Genomic DNA, 18,547 nt, shown 5'->3' with positions numbered 1-18,547 from the left:
GAGATGAAGGTTCCATCTGGTTAACCAGAGATTCATAAGATGGAGTCATAAGATTTAATCCTAAAATTTTTAAAGGATTATGGTCAGTTCTGACAAAAATTGGATAAGGTTACTGCATCAAATCGACGTCAAAGTGTTGCACAGCACTCACCAGGACCAATGTTTCTTTTTCTATCACTGAATAATTCTGTTGACAATCACTTAATTTCTTGGAATAATAATAATAAATCACAGGGTGTTCTTTCCTTTAGCATCATTCTGAGACAACACTGCCCCTATGCCGTAGTCTGAAGCATCGACGGTTACTATGAATCTGTCATCGAAATTAGGAGACATGAGAATGGGAGATGATATCAGTATAGCTTTTAGGCTCTCAAAAGCTATCTGACAGTTCTTGGTTCACATGAACTTCGTTCCCTTCATTAGGAGATTTGTCAAAGGCACTGCTATCGTCGAGAAGTTAGGAACGAACTTACGGAAGATTAATACCATACCCAGAAAATGCAGGACCTCCTTACATGTTGAAGGGGACGGGTACTGAACGAAGGCTTCTACGTTGTTATTCTTAGGAGCGATCCATCCTCCACTAACCACATGTCCTAAAAAGATTACAGATGTCTTAACAAGTTCCGATTTATGCAGATTGACTACCAACCGAGCTTGATGAATAGTCAAGAAGATTGCTTCCATATGCTGGAAATGGTCCTCCCAATTTGAATCACAGATCAATACATCATCAATGTAGACCATGACATTCTCTACGTCGCGTAGTACCCTAGTCATCATTCGCTGAAACATAGAGGCGGCATTTTTCATATCAAATGGCATCACTTTACACTCAAAAAGACGAGCAGGAATTACAAAAGCAGAAATAGGTTCGGTATGTCCTGTCAGAGGTACCTGTCAATAACCCTGAAGAGGTCGAACTTCTTGAGGTAGGTTGCCTTACCGATGGTATCAATGAACTTTTCTATCCTAGGAAGCGGATATGTATCAGCAACTGTGACCTTGTTAACCTGTCGGTAATCTATGCATAACCTATACTCATTACCAGGCTTGGGTATTAGTAGAATGGGAGACGACCGCAGACAAATACTTGCGGCGATCAGATTATGTTGGAGCATTTAGTCAATCTCACGGACTCTTACGCGGATCGAGTCGGTAGGGATGTTGATTTATCTGTCTTCCGCCCTCCTCAAGAATAACGTGCTTCAAGACGGACGTCAGACCTGGAGAATCTCTGAAAATAGACTTATATTGCGTTATTAAGTCTATTAAGGATCTCTGTTGCTCCTCAGATACGTGAGTTAACTTGGTGGGTAGATTCAGCAGAAACTCTGAATTCGATGCTACTTGCTTACCAACGTCCTCCATCACCTCTTGGTCTTCGTCTCTTGAGATCACCATCATCACTGGACGAATGTCCCGTCCTTGTTATGTCCACCATGTTCACTGGTACCAACATATTCTTCTTTTTCCTGTCTTGAGTGCTTAGGATATAGTTAATTAATAGCATTAACTTTCTTGAGAACATTGTAAGGACCAATAAATATGGTACTGAAGTTTCTTGTTACTGTTGGAGAACATACCAGTACCAGGTCTCCAACCTGAAAGTCCTTAAATGTCGCTTTGTCGTCGTATCTCTTCTTGACAGTTACTTGGGAATGTAACAGGTTCTCTTTGGCTAGTTTCTTGCAGCATACAACCTGCCTTTCTTGTGTGGATTTTACTCTCAGGCAACTGAGTGTCTTCTCGTGGTCCTACTCTCAGAAAATCGAATCCCTTTTATATTAATATTTTATTATTTTAAAAGCATATGTAATATAACATATTAGTTAATTACCATCAAAAGGCTCGGTATGACTACGAACACAAAATTAATTTCGTATTTATTCTGATCTTACACATTTTCCTTTTATAACGCCTTAAGCCTCAAAAGACGTTTATGTAGATTTTGTTTGAAACATTACAGATGTTCTTTACTTTCTCAACTTGCACTACTGAGAGGAAATTTTGCTGTGAACCTTTATATATAAACAAAATAGATGCCTAGTTACTACAAGTGTATATCCCATAATTGTGATGGTGAGAGTGATGGTAATGAGGTGGGCACGAGCACGTGGCTACCACTCGTCTGTTAATGTGTGTCTGGTAACATGTGTATTGAGTGACTGAATGTTAAAAGATTCATCATGACCAGACGATGCGGGTATTTAATGCAAGTTGATAAAATAACAGTTATGGATCCATGTGAAGATGAGTCATTACCTTACTCTGCCTGCAGGTGGCGTACCCGTTCGTGCACGAGATGCCCTTCATCATGGTCACCACTCCAGGGTATGACTACCGGCAGAGCGCCGTCCTGGGCAACGTTCTCCACCCTGGCTACGTGCCCAATCACATGACAGATTACCCCAACCCATACTCCTTCTGGCACCGCGTTCGCAACACTCTCACTCATATAGGAATAGCCATTTTCTGGCGGACTTGGGCCGTCGTGCCTCTGGTACAGGAAGAGGTATGTCGGATGCAGACATAGTTTTCAGGCACAAAATACCAGCTCTACCATTCCCCATTCTCTCTTGATGATGATATGTATTTATTGCTATGTAAACTATTAATTTATACCTACATCTATACCTGTCAGAGAGAATGTCTGTCTATCACTGTTCAAAGATGAAGGCCAGAGAGTTGAGGTCAGCCTCGCCAAAATTTGCAGGAGGTAAGGCCTGCAATATGGGATGGACATAGGCTGGTCGAGATAAGCCCAAGTTAAATGTTTGCAGAAAAATGAGTAATAATAAAGACCCTTCTAGCCAAGCGTCATGGAGTCTTGGTTGGGAAGTGTAAATTTCGTGTGTGATTAATCTGGAGTTTGAAATTTTTTATGTCATAATAATATAATTTCTTAAGACTCATACAGTTGTTTCAGTGCTATTTAATCATACATTTTCAGAGAGAAAGGAGAAACAGCAAGAGAATCTTGGAATGGGGAAAATGTGGGGACAGAAAAATGAGGGGAAGGATAGATGGATATATAGATGGACAAATGGAGGGATAGATAGATGGATTGAGGGCTATAAAAATAGATCAATAGCTTTATGAAACGACTGATAGAAAGATGTACAGATGGATGGACACATAGCTACATGGACAGATAGATAGATACTTGGAGAGATGTAAAGATGTTCAAATAAATGGATAACAGACAGACCCAGGCAATGCTGGGTACTTCCCAGCATTGTTCGCATAGTACTCAGCAACTATATATATATATATATATATATATGCGAACAAGCCTGAATGGTCCCCAGGACAATATGCAACTGAAAACTCACACCCCAGAAGTGACTCGAACCCATACTCCCAGAAGCAACGCAACTGGTATGTACAAGACGCCTTAATCCACTTGACCATCACGACCGGACAAAATGAGGTGATAGCCTAAGCTATTTGAACCACCCCACCGCCGGCACTCGGATAGTAATCTTGGGCATAGCATTTTACTAAATCACCTCATTCTTTGGGGCACACGTGAGGAACACAAATGCGAACAAGCCTGAATGGTCCCCAGGACAATATGCAACTGAAAACTCACACCCCAGAAGTGACTCGAACCCATACTCCCAGAAGCAACGCAACTGGTATGTATATATATATATATATATATATATATATATATATATATATATATATATATATATATATATATATATGCGGAAAAACCACAAAGAAATGGGAAAGAGAGGTAAACGTTTCGGCCTGTTAAAGCCTTTGTCAACACCCAGGGTATGACTACCGGCAGAGCGCCGTCCTGGGCGACGTTCTTCACCCTGGCTACGTGCCAGGTAACAGTATCTTTCAGGACCCTCTCCTCCGTTTTATGAGCTGTGGAAAAGAAGTTCCTGTAAAATAGTCTAATAGGGGATATAGGTGTTGTGTTAGTTGTCTCTTCAGAGGTCGCATGGCTTTCACCTTCCTTCTTATGATGTCTTCAACGAAACCATTGGAGAACCTGTTGTTGACTAGGACCTGCCTTACCCTACAGAGTTCTTTATCGAATTGCTTCCATCCTGAGCTGTGGCTGAGAGCACGGTCGACATAAGCGTTAACAACACTCCTCTTGTACCTGTCTAGGCAGTCACTGTTGGCATTGAGACACATTCCTATGTTTGTTTCCTTAGTGTAGACTGCAGTGTCGAAAACTCCGCTCCTTTCCATGACTGTTACATCTAGAAATGGCAGCTTCCCATCATTCTCCATCTCGTAAGTGAAACGCAACACAGAATTCTGCTCAAATGCCTCCTTCAGCTCCTGCAGATGTCTCACATCAGGTACCTGTGTAAAAATGTCGTCAACATACCTGCAGTATATGGCCGGTTTCAAGTTCATGTCGACTAAGACCTTTTGCTCGATGGTACCCATGTAGAAGTTCGCAAACAGGATACCTAGGGAAGAACTCATGGCGACCCCATCTACTTGCTTATACATGTGCCCATCCGGACTCAAGAAGGGTGCCTCTTTAGTACAAGCTTGGAGTAGTTTACTTAGAATGTTTTCTAGTATGTCAAGAGGAATACAGGCTGGGTCACGATACACTCTGTCCGCTATCATCCCGATTGTTTCATCCACAGGTACGTTGGTAAACAGTGATTCTACGTCCAACGAGGCTCTTATCCCTGTGGCCCGTGTTCCCCGCAGTAATTCAACAAATTCCTTTGGAGACTTAAGGCTGAAGGCGCAAGGGACATAAGGAGTCAGCAAGCCGTTGAATTGCCTCGCTAGTCTGTACGTGGGTGTGGGTATCTGGCTAATGATTGGCCGAAGTGGGTTTCCAGGCTTGTGTGTCTTGACATTTCCATACGCATATCCAGGTTTATATTCCCCAATGATCTTTGGCAGGTGGAGTCCGGATTTCTTGGCGTTCACAGTTTCGATCAGTTTGTTGACCTTTGCTTTTAATTCGGCTGTAGTGTCCTTCGTTACCCTTTGGAACTTAGTTTGGTCAGAGAGTATGATGTTCATTTTCGCCAGATATTCGTCTTTTTTAAGAATGACATATATTGGCAACTTGTCACCTCTCCTGACAACTATCTCCTTGTTCTCACGAAGGCTTTTAGCTGCCGCTTTGAGCTCGGGGGACAGTATGGTGCTTCTGTAATTGCCTAGATTCTTTCCTCCTTCTGCAATAAGTTCTGCTTGTAAGGTATCTTTGGTAGTGACCTTCTTTTGTGTTTCGAGGTCGAATATGTCATCCAACAGAATTTCCAACTCTACTTTCCGGGCCATCTCACTCGGTCTGGACATAACATGACAGTTTATGCCCAGATTTAGGAGAGTGACTTGGTCCTCAGTGAGGTTAATTCCTGCAAGGTTCAGGAAGCCATCTCTTGGTCGTGGAATTGCCATAGGTCGTCCATATAATGTTGTTAGTTTCTTGATAATCCTTGTTTCAGTGCTGAGGTGATGTTGGTCTGTGAGGATGTCGAGGTGTTGTTCAATGCGGGTACGGATACTTTCGTCGATGTTGCTATTTCTCCACTCGTTTGTAGCATGAAGTAGTTGCGTTTTGTTGTCTTTGATTTCATTCTCTGCCTTGTATATCTGATCACGAATCAGATCCTGGCGATATTTTATCGTGAAGGCTTGATTCCTTGCTGCTGGGTCGTGCGCTTTAATATTAGTATATTTTGGTAGCAGTCTTTAATGTAGACATATATTATTAAATATGACCGAAAAAGTAAGATTAATAATTCTAACACGAATTTTCTCAATCTTTCGTACATTTCTTTTCACTGTTGGAGGTAAATCAAAAATCAATTCTCCAAAATTCATTTTTATTTCTAGTCTGACGCGACACGAGCGCGTTTCGTAAAACTGATTACATTTTCAAAGACTTTAGTTTACAAATACACAACTGAATAGAACTTACGTATCTCCGATTTTATATCTGCATTTGAGTGAGGTGGATGGGGTGAGGTGGCATTAATAGGGTATTAATTTCATCAACACAAGACAGAACAAGAGGTGGCATTAATAGGGTATTAATTTCATCAACACAAGACAGAACACGAAACAATGGGTATTGAATAGAAGTGTTTGTAGAAAGCCTATTGGTCCATATTTCTTGATGCTACTATATTGGAGCGGAGTCTTGAGGTGGGTAGAATATAGTTGTGCATTAATTGGCTGTTGATTGCTGGTATTGACTTCTTGATGTGTAGTGCCTCACAAACGTCAAGCCGCCTGCTATCGCTGTATCTATCGATGATTTCTGTGTTGTTTACTAGGATTTCTCTGGCGATGGTTTGGTTGTGGGAAGAGATTATATGTTCCTTAATGGAGCCCTGTTGCTTATGCATCGTTAAACGCCTAGAAAGAGATGTTGTTGTCTTGCCTATATACTGGGTTTTTTGGAGCTTACAGTCCCCAAGAGGGCATTTGAAGGCATAGACGACGTTAGTCTCTTTTAAAGCGTTCTGTTTTGTGTCTGGAGAGTTTCTCATGAGTAGGCTGGCCGTTTTTCTGGTTTTATAGTAAATCGTCAGTTGTATCCTCTGATTTTTGTCTGTAGGGACAACGTTTCTATTAACAATATCTTTCAGGACCCTTTCCTCCGTTTTATGAGCAGTGGAAAAGAAGTTCCTGTAAAATAGTTTAATAGGGGGTATAGGTGTTGTGTTAGTTGTCTCTTCAGAGGTTGCATGGCGTTTCACTTTCCTTCTTATCATGTCTTCGACGAAACCATTGGAGAAGCCGAGTGGCTACAAACGAGTGGAGAAATAGCAACATCGACGAAAGTATCCGTACCCGCATTGAACAACACCTCGACATCCTCACAGACCAACTTCACCTCAGCACTGAAACAAGGATTATCTAGAAACTAACAACATTATATGGAGGACCTATGGCAATTCCACGACCAAAAGATGGCTTCCTAAACCTTGCAGGAATTAACCTCACTGAGGACCAAGTCACTCTCCTAAATCTGGGCATAAACTGTCATGTTATGTCCAGACCGAGTGAGATGGCCCGGAAAGTAGAGTTGGAAATTCTGTTGGATGACATATTCGACCTCGAGACACAAAAGAAGGTCACTACCAAAGATGCCTTACAAGCAGAACTTATTGCAGAAGGAGGAAAGAATCGAGGCAATTACAGAAGCACCATACTGTCCCCCGAGCTCAAAGCGGCAGCTAAAAGCCTTCGCGAGAACAAGGAGATAGTTGTCAGGAGAGGTGACAAGTCGCCAATATATGTCATTCTTAAAAAAGACGAATATCTGGCGAAAATGAACATCATACTCTCTGACTAAACTAAGTTCCAAAGGGTAACGAAGGACACTACAGCCGAATTAAAAGCAAAGGTCAACAAACTGATCGAAACTGTGAACGCCAAGAAATCCGGACTCCACCTGCCAAAGATCATTGGAGAATATAAACCTGGATATGCGTATGGAAATGTCAAGACACACAAGCCTGGAAACCCACTTCGGCCAATCATTAGCCAGATACCCACACCCACGTACAGACTGGCGAACGACTCAACGGCCTGCTGACTCCTTATGTTCCTTGCGCCTTCAGCCTGAAGTCTCCAAAGCAATTTGTTGACTTACTGCGGGGAACACGGGCCACAGGGATAAGAGCCTCGTTGGACGTAGAATCGCGGTTTACCAACGTACCTGTGGACGAGACAATCGGTATGATAGCCGACAGAGTGTATCGTGATCCAGCCTGTACTCCTCTTGACATACCAGAAAATATTCTGAGGAAACTACTCCAAGCTTGTACTAAAGAGGCACCCTTCTTGAGCCCGGATGGGCACATGTATAAGCAAGTAGATGGGGTCGCCATGGGTTCTCCCCTAGGTGTCCTGTTTGCAAACTTCTACATGGGTACCATCGAGCAAAAAGTCTTAGTCGACATGAACTTGAAACCGGCCATATACTGCAGGTATGTTGACGACATTTTTACACAGGTACCTGATGTCAGACATCTGCAGGAGCTGAAGGAGGCATTTGAGCAGAGTTCCGTGCTGCGTTTCACTTACGAGATGGAAAAGGATGGGAAGCTGCCCTTTCTAGATGTAACAGTCATGGAAAAGAGCGGAGGTTTCCACACTGCAGTCTACACTAAGGAAACGAACATAGGAATGTGCCTAAATGCCAACAGCGACTGCCCAGACAGGTACAAGAGGAGTGTTGTTAACGCATATGTCGACCGTGCTCTCAGCCACAGCTCAGAATGGAAGCAAGTCGACGAAGAACTCTGTAGGGTAAGGCAGGTCCTAGTCAACAACGGCTTCTCCAATGGTTTCGTCGAAGACATGATAAGAAGGAAAGTGAAACGCCATGCAACCTCTGAAGAGACAACTAACACAACACCTATACTCCCTATTAGACTATTTTACAGGAACTTCTTTTCCACAGCTCATAAAACGGAGGAAAGGGTCCTGAAAGATATTGTTAATAGAAACGTTGTCCCTACAGACAAAAATCAGAGGATACAACTGACGATTTACTATAAAACCAGAAAAACGGCCAGCCTACTCATGAGAAACTCTCCAGACACAAAACAGAACGCTTTAAAAGAGACTAACGTCGTCTATGCCTTCAAATGCCCTCTTGGGGACTGTAAGCTCCAAAAAATCCAGTGTATAGGCAAGACAACAACATCTCTTTCTAGGCGTTTAACGATGCATAAGCAACAGGGCTCCATTAAGGAACATATAATTTCTTCCCACAACCAAACCATCGCCAGAGAAATCCTAGTAAACAACACAGAAATCATCGATAGATACAGCGATAGCAGGCGGCTTGACGTTTGCGAGGCACTACACATCAAGAAGTCAACACCAGCAATCAACAGCCAATTAATGCACAACTATATTCTACCCACCTCAAGACTCCGCTCCAATATAGTAGCATCAAGAAATATGGACCAATAGGCTTTCTACAAACACTTCTATTCAATACCCATTGTTTCGTGTTCTGTCTTGTGTTGATGAAATTAATACCCTATTAATGCCACCTCTTGTTCTGTCTTGTGTTGATGAAATTAATACCCTATTAATGCCACCTCACCCCATCCACCTCACTCAAATGCAGATATAAAATCGGAGATACGTAAGTTCTATTCAGTTGTGTATTTGTAAACTAAAGTCTTTGAAAATGTAATAAGTTTTACGAATCGCGCTCGTGTCGCGTCAGACTGGAAATAAAATTGAATTTTGGAGAATTGATTTTTGATTTACCTCCAACAGTGAAAAGAAATGTACGAAAGACTGAGAAAATTCGTGTTAGAATTATATTCCTACTTTTTCGGTCATATTTAATAATATATGTCTACAGGAAAGACTGCTACCAAAATATACTAATATATATATATATATATATATATATATATATATATATATATATATATATATATATATATATATATATATATATATATATATATATATATGCGAACAAGCCTGAATGGTCCCCAGGACATATGCAACTGAAAACTCACACCCCAGAAGTGACTCGAACCCATACTCCCAGAAGCAACGCAACTGGTATGTACAAGACGCCTTAATCCACTTGACCATCACGACCGGACATAATGAGGTGATAGCCGAGGCTATATGAACCACCCCACCGCCGGCACTCGGATAGTTATCTTGGGCATAGCATTTTACCAAATCACCTCATTCTTTGGGGCACACGTGAGGAACACAAATGCGAACAAGCCTGAATGGTCCCCAGGACATATGCAACTGAAAACTCACACCCCAGAAGTGACTCGAACCCATACTCCCAGAAGCAACGCAACTGGTATGTACAAGACGCCTTAATCCACTTGACCATCACGACCGGACATAATGAGGTGATAGCCGAGGCTATATGAACCACCCCACCGCCGGCACTCGGATAGTTATCTTGGGCATAGCATTTTACCAAATCACCTCATTCTTTGGGGCACACGTGAGGAACACAAATGCGAACAAGCCTGAATGGTCCCCAGGACATATGCAACTGAAAACTCACACCCCAGAAGTGACTCGAACCCATACTCCCAGAAGCAACGCAACTGGTATGTACAAGACGCCTTAATCGACTTGACCATCATGACCGGACATAATGAGGTGATAGCCGAGGCTATATGAACCACCCCACCGCCGGCACTCGGATAGTTATCTTGGGCATAGCATTTTACCAAATCACCTCATTCTTTGGGGCACACGTGAGGAACACAAATGCGAACAAGCCTGAATGGTCCCCAGGACATATGCAACTGAAAACTCACACCCCAGAAGTGACTTGAACCCATACTCCCAGAAGCAACGCAACTGGTATGTACAAGACGCCTTAATCGACTTGACCATCACGACCGGACATAATGAGGTGATAGCCGAGGCTATATGAACCACCCCACCGCCGGCACTCGGATAGTTATCTTGGGCATAGCATTTTACCAAATCACCTCATTCTTTGGGGCACACGTGAGGAACACAAATGCGAACAAGCCTGAATGGTCCCCAGGACATATGCAACTGAAAACTCACACCCCAGAAGTGACTCGAACCCATACTCCCAGAAGCAACGCAACTGGTATGTACAAGACGCCTTAATCCACTTGACCATCACGACCGGACATAATGAGGTGATAGCCGAGGCTATATGAACCACCCCACCGCCGGCACTCGGATAGTTATCTTGGGCATAGCATTTTACCAAATCACCTCATTCTTTGGGGCACACGTGAGGAACACAAATGCGAACAAGCCTGAATGGTCCCCAGGACATATGCAACTGAAAACTCACACCCCAGAAGTGACTCGAACCCATACTCCCAGAAGCAACGCAACTGGTATGTACAAGACGCCTTAATCCACTTGACCATCACGACCGGACATAATGAGGTGATAGCCGAGGCTATATGAACCACCCCACCGCCGGCACTCAGATAGTTATCTTGGGCATAGCATTTTACCAAATCACCTCATTCTTTGGGGCACACGTGAGGAACACAAATGCGAACAAGCCTGAATGGTCCCCAGGACATATGCAACTGAAAACTCACACCCCAGAAGTGACTCGAACCCATACTCCCAGAAGCAACGCAACTGGTATGTACAAGACGCCTTAATCCACTTGACCATCACGACCGGACATAATGAGGTGATAGCCGAGGCTATATGAACCACCCCACCGCCGGCACTCGGATAGTTATCTTGGGCATAGCATTTTACCAAATCACCTCATTCTTTGGGGCACACGTGAGGAACACAAATGCGAACAAGCCTGAATGGTCCCCAGGACATATGCAACTGAAAACTCACACCCCAGAAGTGACTCGAACCCATACTCCCAGAAGCAACGCAACTGGTATGTACAAGACGCCTTAATCCACTTGACCATCACGACCGGACATAATGAGGTGATAGCCGAGGCTATATGAACCACCCCACCGCCGGCACTCGGATAGTTATCTTGGGCATAGCATTTTACCAAATCACCTCATTCTTTGGGGCACACGTGAGGAACACAAATGCGAACAAGCCTGAATGGTCCCCAGGACATATGCAACTGAAAACTCACACCCCAGAAGTGACTCGAACCCATACTCCCAGAAGCAACGCAACTGGTATGTACAAGACGCCTTAATCCACTTGACCATCACGACCGGACATAATGAGGTGATAGCCGAGGCTATATGAACCACCCCACCGCCGGCACTCGGATAGTTATCTTGGGCATAGCATTTTACCAAATCACCTCATTCTTTGGGGCACACGTGAGGAACACAAATGCGAACAAGCCTGAATGGTCCCCAGGACATATGCAACTGAAAACTCACACCCCAGAAGTGACTCGAACCCATACTCCCAGAAGCAACGCAACTGGTATGTACAAGACGCCTTAATCCACTTGACCATCACGACCGGACATAATGAGTTGATAGCCGAGGCTATATGAACCACCCCACCGCCGGCACTCGGATAGTTATCTTGGGCATAGCATTTTACCAAATCACCTCATTCTTTGGGGCACACGTGAGGAACACAAATGCGAACAAGCCTGAATGGTCCCCAGGACATATGCAACTGAAAACTCACACCCCAGAAGTGACTCGAACCCATACTCCCAGAAGCAACGCAACTGGTATGTACAAGACGCCTTAATCCACTTGACCATCACGACCGGACATAATGAGGTGATAGCCGAGGCTATATGAACCACCCCACCGCCGGCACTCGGATAGTTATCTTGGGCATAGCATTTTACCAAATCACCTCATTCTTTGGGGCACACGTGAGGAACACAAATGCGAACAAGCCTGAATGGTCCCCAGGACATATGCAACTGAAAACTCACACCCCAGAAGTGACTCGAACCCATACTCCCAGAAGCAACGCAACTGGTATGAACAAGACGCCTTAATCCACTTGACCATCACGACCGGACATAATGAGGTGATAGCCGAGGCTATATGAACCACCCCACCGCCGGAACTCGGATAGTTATCTTGGGCATAGCATTTTACCAAATCACCTCATTCTTTGGGGCACACGTGAGGAACACAAATGCGAACAAGCTTGAATGGTCCCCAGGACATATGCAACTGAAAACTCACACCCCAGAAGTGACTCGAACCCATACTCCCAGAAGCAACGCAACTGGTATGTACAAGACGCCTTAATCCACTTGACCATCATGACCGGACATAATGAGGTGATAGCCGAGGCTATATGAACCACCCCACCGCCGGCACTCGGATAGTTATCTTGGGCATAGCATTTTACCAAATCACCTCATTCTTTGGGGCACACGTGAGGAACACAAATGCGAACAAGCCTGAATGGTCCCCAGGACATATGCAACTGAAAACTCACACCCCAGAAGTGACTCGAACCCATACTCCCAGAAGCAACGCAACTGGTATGTACAAGACGCCTTAATCCACTTGACCATCACGACCGGACATAATGAGGTGATAGCCGAGGCTATATGAACCACCCCACCGCCGGCACTCGGATAGTTATCTTGGGCATAGCATTTTACCAAATCACCTCATTCTTTGGGGCACACGTGAGGAACACAAATGCGAACAAGCCTGAATGGTCCCCAGGACATATGCAACTGAAAACTCACACCCCAGAAGTGACTCGAACCCATACTCCCAGAAGCAACGCAACTGGTATGTACAAGACGCCTTAATCCACTTGACCATCACGACCGGACATAATGAGGTGATAGCCGAGGCTATATGAACCACCCCACCGCCGGCACTCGGATAGTTATCTTGGGCATAGCATTTTACCAAATCACCTCATTCTTTGGGGCACACGTGAGGAACACAAATGCGAACAAGCCTGAATGGTCCCCAGGACATATGCAACTGAAAACTCACACCCCAGAAGTGACTCGAACCCATACTCCCAGAAGCAACGCAACTGGTATGTACAAGACGCCTTAATCCACTTGACCATCACGACCGGACATAATGAGGTGATAGCCGAGGCTATATGAACCACCCCACCGCCGGAACTCGGATAGTTATCTTGGGCATAGCATTTTACCAAATCACCTCATTCTTTGGGGCACACGTGAGGAACACAAATGCGAACAAGCCTGAATGGTCCCCAGGACATATGCAACTGAAAACTCACACCCCAGAAGTGACTCGAACCCATACTCCCAGAAGCAACGCAACTGGTATGTACAAGACGACTTAATCCACTTGACCATCACGACCGGACATAATGAGGTGATAGCCGAGGCTATATGAACCACCCCATTCAGGCTTGTTCGCATTTGTGTTCCTCACGTGTGCCCCAAAGAATGAGGTGATTTGGTAAAATGCTATGCCCAAGATAACTATCCGAGTGCCGGCGGTGGGGTGGTTCATATAGCCTCGGCTATCACCTCATTATGTCCGGTCGTGATGGTCAAGTGGATTAAGGCGTCTTGTACATACCAGTTGCGTTGCTTCTGGGAGTATGGGTTCGAGTCACTTCTGGGGTGTGAGTTTTCAGTTGCATATGTCCTGGGTACCATTCAGGCTTTTTCGCATTTGTGTTCCTCACGTGTGCCCCAAAGAATGAGGTGATTTGGTAAAATGCTATGCCCAAGATAACTATCCGAGTGCCGGCGGTGGGTTGGTTCATATAGCCTCGGCTATCACCTCATTATGTCCGGTCGTGATGGTCAAGTGGATTAAGGCGTCTTGTACATACCAGTTGCGTTGCTTCTGGGAGTATGGGTTCGAGTCACTTCTGGGGTGTGATTTTTCAGTTGCATATGTCCTGGGGACCATTCAGGCTTGTTCGCATTTGTGTTCCTCACGTGTGCCCCAAAGAATGAGGTGATTTGGTAAAATGCTATGCCCAAAATAACTATCCGAGTGCCGGCGGTGGGGTGGTTCATATAGCCTCGGCTATCACCTCATTATGTCCGGTCGTGATGGTCAAGTGGATTAAGGCGTCTTGTACATACCAGTTGCGTTGCTTCTGGGAGTATGGGTTCGAGTCACTTCTGGGGTGTGAGTTTTCAGTTGCATATGTCCTGGGGACCATTCAGGCTTGTTCGCATTTGTGTTCCTCACGTGTGCCCCAAAGAATGAGGTGATTTGGTAAAATGCTATGCCCAAGATAACTATCCGAGTGCCGGCGGTGGGGTGGTTCATATAGCCTCGGCTATCACCTCATTATGTCCGGTCGTGATGGTCAAGTGGATTAAGGCGTCTTGTACATACCAGTTGCGTTGCTTCTGGGAGTATGGGTTCGAGTCACTTCTGGGGTGTGAGTTTTCAGTTGCATATGTCCTGGGGACCATTCAGGCTTGTTCGCATTTGTGTTCCTCACGTGTGCCCCAAAGAATGAGGTGATTTGGTAAAATGCTATGCCCAAGATAACTATCCGAGTGCCGGCGGTGGGGTGGTTCATATAGCCTCGGCTATCACCTCATTATGTCCGGTCGTGATGGTCAAGTGGATTAAGGCGTCTTGTACATACCAGTTGCGTTGCTTCTGGGAGTATGGGTTCGAGTCACTTCTGGGGTGTGAGTTTTCAGTTGCATATGCCCTGGGGACCATTCAGGCTTGTTCGCATTTGTGTTCCTCACGTGTGCCCCAAAGAATGAGGTGATTTGGTAAAATGCTATGCCCAAGATAACTATCCGAGTGCCGGCGGTGGGGTGGTTCATATAGCCTCGGCTATCACCTCATTATGTCCGGTCGTGATGGTCAAGTGGATTAAGGCGTCTTGTACATACCAGTTGCGTTGCTTCTGGGAGTATGGGTTCGAGTCACTTCTGGGGTGTGAGTTTTCAGTTGCATATGTCCTGGGGACCATTCAGGCTTGTTCGCATTTGTGTTCCTCACGTGTGCCCCAAAGAATGAGGTGATTTGGTAAAATGCTATGCCCAAGATAACTATCCGAGTGCCGGCGGTGGGGTGGTTCATATAGCCTCGGCTATCACCTCATTATGTCCGGTCGTGATGGTCAAGTCGATTAAGGCGTCTTGTACATACCAGTTGCGTTGCTTCTGGGAGTATGGGTTCGAGTCACTTCTGGGGTGTGAGTTTTCAGTTGCATATGTCCTGGGGACCATTCAGGCTTGTTCGCATTTGTGTTCCTCACGTGTGCCCCAAAGAATGAGGTGATTTGGTAAAATGCTATGCCCAAGATAACTATCCGAGTGCCGGCGGTGGGGTGGTTCATATAGCCTCGGCTATCACCTCATTATGTCCGGTCGTGATGGTCAAGTGGATTAAGGCGTCTTGTACATACCAGTTGCGTTGCTTCTGGGAGTATGGGTTCGAGTCACTTCTGGGGTGTGAGTTTTCAGTTGCATATGTCCTGGGGACCATTCAGGCTTGTTCGCATTTGTGTTCCTCACGTGTGCCCCAAAGAATGTGGTGATTTGGTAAAATGCTATGCCCAAGATAACTATCCGAGTGCCGGCGGTGGGGTGGTTCATATAGCCTCGGCTATCACCTCATTATGTCCGGTCGTGATGGTCAAGTGGATTAAGGCGTCTTGTACATACCAGTTGCGTTGCTTCTGGGAGTATGGGTTCGAGTCACTTCTGGGGTGTGAGTTTTCAGTTGCATATGTCCTGGGGACCATTCTGGCTTGTTCGCATTTGTGTTCCTCACGTGTGCCCCAAAGAATGAGGTGATTTGGTAAAATGCTATGCCCAAGATAACTATCCGAGTGCCGGTGGTGGGGTGGTTCATATAGCCTCGGCTATCACCTCACTATGTCCGGTCGTGATGGTCAAGTGGATTAAGGCGTCTTGTACATACCAGTTGCGTTGCTTCTGGGAGTATGGGTTCGAGTCACTTCTGGGGTGTGAGTTTTCAGTTGCATATGTCCTGGGGACCATTCAGGCTTGTTCGCATTTGTGTTCCTCACGTGTGCCCCAAAGAATGAGGTGATTTGGTAAAATGCTATGCCCAAGATAACTATCCGAGTGCCGGCGGTGGGGTGGTTCATATAGCCTCGGCTATCACCTCATTATGTCCGGTCGTGATGGTCAAGTGGATTAAGGCGTCTTGTACATACCAGTTGCGTTGCTTCTGGGAGTATGGGTTCGAGTCACTTCTGGGGTGTGAGTTTTCAGTTATATATATATATATATATATATATATATATATATATATATATATGTATATATATATATATATATATATATATATATATATATATATATATATATATATATATATATATATATGTCGTACCTAATAGCCAGAATGCACTTCTCTGCCTACTATGCAAGGCCTAATTTGCCTAACAAGCCAAGTTTTCATGAAATAATTGTTTTTCGACTACCTAACCTACCTAACCTAACCAAACCTAACTTTTTTCGGCTACCTAACCTAACCTAAATTATAAAGATAGGTTAGGTTAGGTTAGGTAGGGTTGGTTAGGTTCGGTCATATATCTACGTTAATTTTAATTCTAATAAAAATAAATTGACCTCATACATAATGAAATGGGTAGCTTTATCATTTCATAAGAAAAAAATTAGAGAAAATATATTAATTCAGGAAAACTTGGCTTATTATGCAAATCGGGCCTTGTATAGTAGGCTGAGAAGTGCATTCTGGCTACTAGGTACGACATATATATATATATATATATATATATATATATATATATATATATATATATATATATATATATATATATATATATATATATATAAATCTGGGTATAAACTATCACGTTATGTCCAGACCGAGTGAGATGGCCCGGAAAGTGGAGTTGGAGATTCTGTTGGACGACATATTCGACCTCGAAGCACAAAGGAAGGTCACCACAAAAGATACCTTACAAGCAGAACTTATTGCGGAAGGAGGAAAGAATCGAGGCAACTACAGAAGCATCATACTGTCCCTCAAGCTCAAAGCGGCAGCTAAGAGCCTTCGTGAGATCAAGGAGATAGTTGTCAGGAGAGGCGACAAGTCGCCAATATATGTCATTCTTAAAAAAGACGAATATCTGGCAAAAATTAACCTCATACTCTCTGACCAAACTAAATTCCAAAGGGTAACGAAGGACACTACAGCCGAACTGAAAGCAAAGGTCAACAAATTGATCGAAACTGTGAACGCCAAGAAATCTGGACTCCACCTGCCAAAGATTATTGGGGAATATAAACCTGGATATGTGTATGGAAATGTCAAGACACACAAGCCTGGAAACCCACTTCGGCCAATCACCAGCCAGATACCCACACCCACGTACAAACTGGCAAAACGACTCAATGGCTTGCTGACTCCTCATGTCCCTTGCGCCTTCAGCCTGAAGTCTCCAAAGGAATTTGTTGACTTGCTGCGGGGAACACGGGCCACAGGGATAGGAGCCTCATTGGACATAGAATCTCTGTTTACCAACGTACCTGTGGATGAAACAATCGGGATGATAGCCGACAGAGTGTACCGTGATCCGGCCTGTACTCCTCTTGACATACCAGAAAACAGTCCGAGGAAACTACTCCAAGCTTGTACTAAAGAGGCACCCTTCTTGAGCCCGGATGGACACATGTATAAGCAAGTAGATGGGGGTCGCCATGGGTTCTCCTCTAGGTGTCCTGTTTGCAAACTTCTACATGGGTACCATCGAGCGAAAAGTCTTAGTCGACATGAACTTGAAACCAGCCATATACTGCAGGTATGTTGACGACATTTTTACACAGGTACCTGATGTGAGACATCTGCAGGAGCTGAAGGAGGCATTTGAGCAGAATTCTGTGTTGCGTTTCACTTACGAGATGGAGAAGGATGAGAAGCTGACATTTCTAGATGTTTTCATGGAAAGGAGCGGAGTTTTCCACACTGCAGTCTACACTAAGGAAACAATCATAGGAATGTGCCTGAATGCCAACAGTGACTGCCCGGACAGGTACAAGAGGAGTGTTGTTAACGCTTATGTCGACCGTGCCCTCAGCCACAGCTCAGAATGGAAGCAAGTCGACGAAGAACTCTGTAGGGTAAGGCAGGTCCTAGTCAACATCGGCTTCTCCAATGGTTTCGTGGAAGACATCATAAGA

General features: G+C 44.5%; 1 protein-coding gene across 2 annotated transcripts in view; it reads left to right on the top strand.

Annotated features, from left to right (window-relative positions):
• LOC123756151 (UDP-glycosyltransferase UGT5) overlaps positions 1-18,547 on the top strand; it is a 121,601-nt gene that overhangs the window by 67,610 nt on the left and 35,444 nt on the right. For both annotated transcript variants that reach the window (XM_045739212.2, XM_045739213.2), the window contains exon 4: positions 2,285-2,518. In XM_045739212.2, the coding sequence (XP_045595168.1) occupies positions 2,285-2,518 (234 nt within the window). The remainder of the gene's footprint in view (positions 1-2,284; positions 2,519-18,547) is intronic.

This window comes from Procambarus clarkii, chromosome 36, assembly GCF_040958095.1.
Source record: "Procambarus clarkii isolate CNS0578487 chromosome 36, FALCON_Pclarkii_2.0, whole genome shotgun sequence".
NCBI classification, from domain to species: Eukaryota; Metazoa; Arthropoda; class Malacostraca; order Decapoda; family Cambaridae; genus Procambarus; species Procambarus clarkii.
This window is presented reverse-complemented; position numbering and strand designations above follow the sequence as displayed.